This window comes from Humulus lupulus, chromosome 7, assembly GCF_963169125.1.
Source record: "Humulus lupulus chromosome 7, drHumLupu1.1, whole genome shotgun sequence".
In the NCBI taxonomy this organism is placed as follows: Eukaryota; Viridiplantae; Streptophyta; class Magnoliopsida; order Rosales; family Cannabaceae; genus Humulus; species Humulus lupulus.
This window is the reverse complement of record NC_084799.1, coordinates 24,512,981-24,516,679: the sequence shown is the minus strand read 5'-3', so window position 1 is coordinate 24,516,679 and position 3,699 is coordinate 24,512,981. Positions and strand designations below refer to the sequence as shown.

At 33.2% G+C, this 3,699-nt stretch overlaps 1 protein-coding gene across 1 annotated transcript; it reads right to left on the bottom strand.

Annotated features, from left to right (window-relative positions):
* Positions 1–1,484: 1,484 nt before the first annotated feature.
* LOC133790971 (REF/SRPP-like protein At3g05500) lies at positions 1,485–3,306 on the bottom strand. Its single transcript, XM_062228831.1, has 3 exons — positions 3,091–3,306; positions 2,721–2,945; positions 1,485–2,265 (listed from the first exon to the last, which is right to left on the bottom strand). Exons 1-3 carry the CDS (start codon positions 3,127–3,129, stop codon positions 1,774–1,776), a joined length of 756 nt encoding a protein of 251 aa, XP_062084815.1. The 5' UTR covers positions 3,130–3,306; the 3' UTR covers positions 1,485–1,773.
* Positions 3,307–3,699: the final 393 nt, after the last annotated feature.

Sequence of the window (3,699 nt, the reverse complement as noted above, 5' to 3'; positions counted from 1 at the left end):
GACTTGGGAGAACTAAAATGTATATGACATAATATGATTTAAAAAAAACATTTTATAAAAAAGCAACTAATTGGTATCTTATCAGTATCATAAACAATAAAAAAATAACAAATTCGAGAAGCAAGATTTTTCTGATTTTTCCAAATTCTAGTAAAATAAGTTTTGATTCCAGTATATTGGTATTGATATGGCATGCAATATATGTAAATAAAATTTATTAAGATATTTTTGTAATTAATTTAGATTTTACGTTTATAAATGAAAAATTCCTCGCTAAAAAATGTAATGTGTACAGTAAAACTTCTATATAAGAATAACCTTTATTTTATTATAAAAAAAATAGTTTTAATTTAGGCCAGTTATAAATAAGAATAATATCTAAAATGTAATTAGTTATACGTTTTTTAAGTCCCGCATTAAGAAAGTATGCATCTATATAGTAATAATTATAAGACAATTCTTCTATAGAGGCTTCACTATAAGCCCTACCGGTGGGGTTCTCAGTGTTTCTCGACCTGTGAATAGTTTTCGGCGCGATTTTTTTTTATGACCGCGTATATTGTAGCTATTTAGAGCATCCTGCAAATTTTCAGAAAATTCTGAATAGTTTACAGTACCAAAAACTAGGTTCAAACATGTTATTTTCTACTCGCATAAAAAAAATTAGTCACGAGTGCAACATGTTTGAACTTAGTTTTCAGTACTGTAAACTATTCGGAATTTTATGAAAATTTTCAGGATGCTCTAAATAGCTACAATATACATGGTCATAAAAAAAATCGCGCCGAAAATTGTTCATAGGTCGAGAACATTGAGAGCCCTACCGGTAAAGCTTAAAGTGAAACCCCTACAGTAGAATTCCCCAATAATTATATATATAGTCAAATATATTGAATACTTCTCAATGGTTATTACATATGGATGATTGCCATAAATCACTAGATAAATTTTGGATGAGGAATGATTATAATAATGATGAAAATAAATAAATAAAATATATAAAATTAATAATTTTGAATTTTTTAGATTAATTAAACAACAAACATTAATTGAAAAGATAATAATGATATTAATTGTTCCTATTAATTCTAAAATGATTTTGATTTATTCTACATTTGAATTATACTTTGGAGTGTTTTGAAATTTTTCCCTTTTTTTTAATTAAAAAATTCCTTTTTTCAAATATGTCCTCATTTTTTATTCTTCAATATGTAATAGTTTGAGCTTCTATATATTGTGCTAGTACTCCACCACCCAACCGTGTATTCAATTTTTGTTGTAATTTTCACTCAGGTGCCGTTTAGAAGTTACCACACCCTATTCTTGTATCCTAATTTATTTATATATTTATTTCACAGTAGTTTCTAACATGTCGTTTCCTGTTTAGATGTCGATTTTGTCTTCCACATATGAGGTCGTCTCCGGTTTCACAGTTGATTAAGAAATTGACAGTAATACCATTAAAAAAATAAAATAATAATAAATGATAATTAAACCCAAACGACATCTCTTGACATGAGTATAGTCTAATACAGTCTCAGGGAAGAGAGAAATTATAATTACATAGAGCGAATACTCGGCCACATAAACAATCCAGATGGTGCGAGTCTCTTACATATATATATAACCATATATCTAAAAATTGGCACAAAATGTTCTGATTCCTTAGGTTCTAACGAAAACACTAGATGTATAACATGAACAAGAAAAAAAAAACCAATATAAAAAATGCAAAATCAGATAGATGTGCCAATTAGAAAAATGAAGGCCACATTAATTAACAGCAACATCAATTTCACCATGGCTGGAAGCCAATGGCACTGATTCAGAACCCTGCTCCCCAAAAACCTTAGCAATCCTCTCAACTGGAACCAAAGGCAAGTAGGAGGAAACCTTGTACCCTTTGTCTGCTGTAGAAAGCACCGTTTGGTTGTACTTCTCAGAGCAATAAGCTGCAGTGGGCACCATAACATCAGCCACTTTAGGGAACAGAGGAAGTTGGTTGAGCTTGCGCCAAGCAGAGACGGCACACTGCTCAGCCTTTGGCTCGTATTTGGCGTACAACTCCTTGGCCCTTGGCTCGCACTTTGCATACACTGATTTAGCAACTCCCGAGGCAGTGTCCACCACTCTAGCGCGTTGAACCTCGGTGGCAACGGCTCTGGCCACCACTGGGGCCTTCTGAGCCGCAGACATGGCTTGGGAAGAGACTTGCTTGATTGTTGGTGGCACACGGCGATCCAGCTCAGTCACAGATTCATCAACCTGCATTTGTTTATGACAAATTATATGCATCGAATGGGTAAAAAGTATTGGGCACAATTGACACAACAAACCAAAAAGGGCCCAAAATATTTGATTAAAACTATAATAGATAAACTGATATTATTAAAAAAGTAACATATATTAGTTCCAGACCGATATCAAATAATACAAATCTATATGTACGCAATTGAGATATGAATTTGGTTAGCAATTTTTCTTGCACGCCCAAAAACAAGAGTTGCAAACGCTTCAGCGTGCCTTATTTTCCACAGAAATTGACATTTACATTAAACACAAAGGGTGAAACATTTTGGTGCCTTGTAAAAAATTGGGACAAACTAGTGTCAGAACTGGGTCTATTAGAAAACCATGTATAATAAGGGGGAAAACAGAACATAATTATAATTGCTATATAGAAAACCTATTATTTGAAAAAAAATAAATGATCAACAAACCTTGCGATCAACGAATTTGAGTAGCCCAATAGGAACGTCATGGAACTTATTATAAACAGGAGCAACAACGTTCTTGACAGTGCCCTCGACGGTCTCAACCCCAGGCTTTAAAGGACCAGACTTGTCCTTAGCGTAGCCGTAAAGGTTTGAGAAGCAAACCACTGCGTGAATGGTCGCTATTTGGACAAACTCAAGGTACTTGAGCCTTTGTTCCTCATCCTTCTCCTACCAAAATCAAAACAATAAAACCATCAGTTTCAATTATTTAAAAAAAAAATCACAAAAAATCGAAAATCTTGTTTTGCCCAATCCTAAATCCCAGTAATTAGAAGAAAAAATATCATCAATTATAAAGAGAAAGAGAACATACCAACAATTGTTGCTGCAAATTGGAATCTTGTTGAGCCATAATCACAAAAGAAATTAGAGAGTTCTTTTTGGTTTTGGTTTTGGTTTTGGTTTTTATGGTTTGAAAGAAAGTCCGATGAAATATTGGTCAAAACTGGTATGAAAATGTGGGTATTTATAGGAAAGAAAAGGAGACAGAAGAAAGCAAATAAAGAAAGTTAGAAACGGGCACACGCGTCGATTGGGTTTGGCGCGTCAGTTATGGCATATTTGGAAATTTCAACAAGTTTCTTCGGAGCTAAGTTACCAGAACAAGTACCCTATTCTTGAAACCCGCATTTTTAGTCGGTGAATCGGGTCAGAACAGAAGATTCTAGAGACCCACCTCCCACCCGAGTACAACCTTCTCTTCATTTATTCCCTTTCATACTTCCAATATTATATTATGTGGGGCTGACTATTGTCCCGCTTGGACAAATAACGGTACAGTATCGTTTTCTAATAATAACCATTTAGATTTTAAGTCAAACATTCATCAACGGCTAAGAACTCTATTTTTTTTAAATACTTCTCCAAAATATATATTTTTTTTTACATTATATCATACATTAAATATTTATTTTTTTTATAT

What these genes read in the sequence shown, in the direction of transcription:
- LOC133790971 (XM_062228831.1), bottom strand. Translation starts at nt 3,129, where the DNA reads ATGGCTCAACAAGATTCCAATTTGCAGCAACAATTGTTG. An exon ending in ATTTGCAGCAACAATTGTTG is followed by an intron (nt 2,946 to 3,090) that starts GTATGTTCTCTT and finishes TGATTTTGGTAG; the next exon opens with GAGAAGGATGAGGAACAAAG. An exon ending in TCAAATTCGTTGATCGCAAG is followed by an intron (nt 2,266 to 2,720) that starts GTTTGTTGATCA and finishes AAACAAATGCAG; the next exon opens with GTTGATGAATCTGTGACTGA.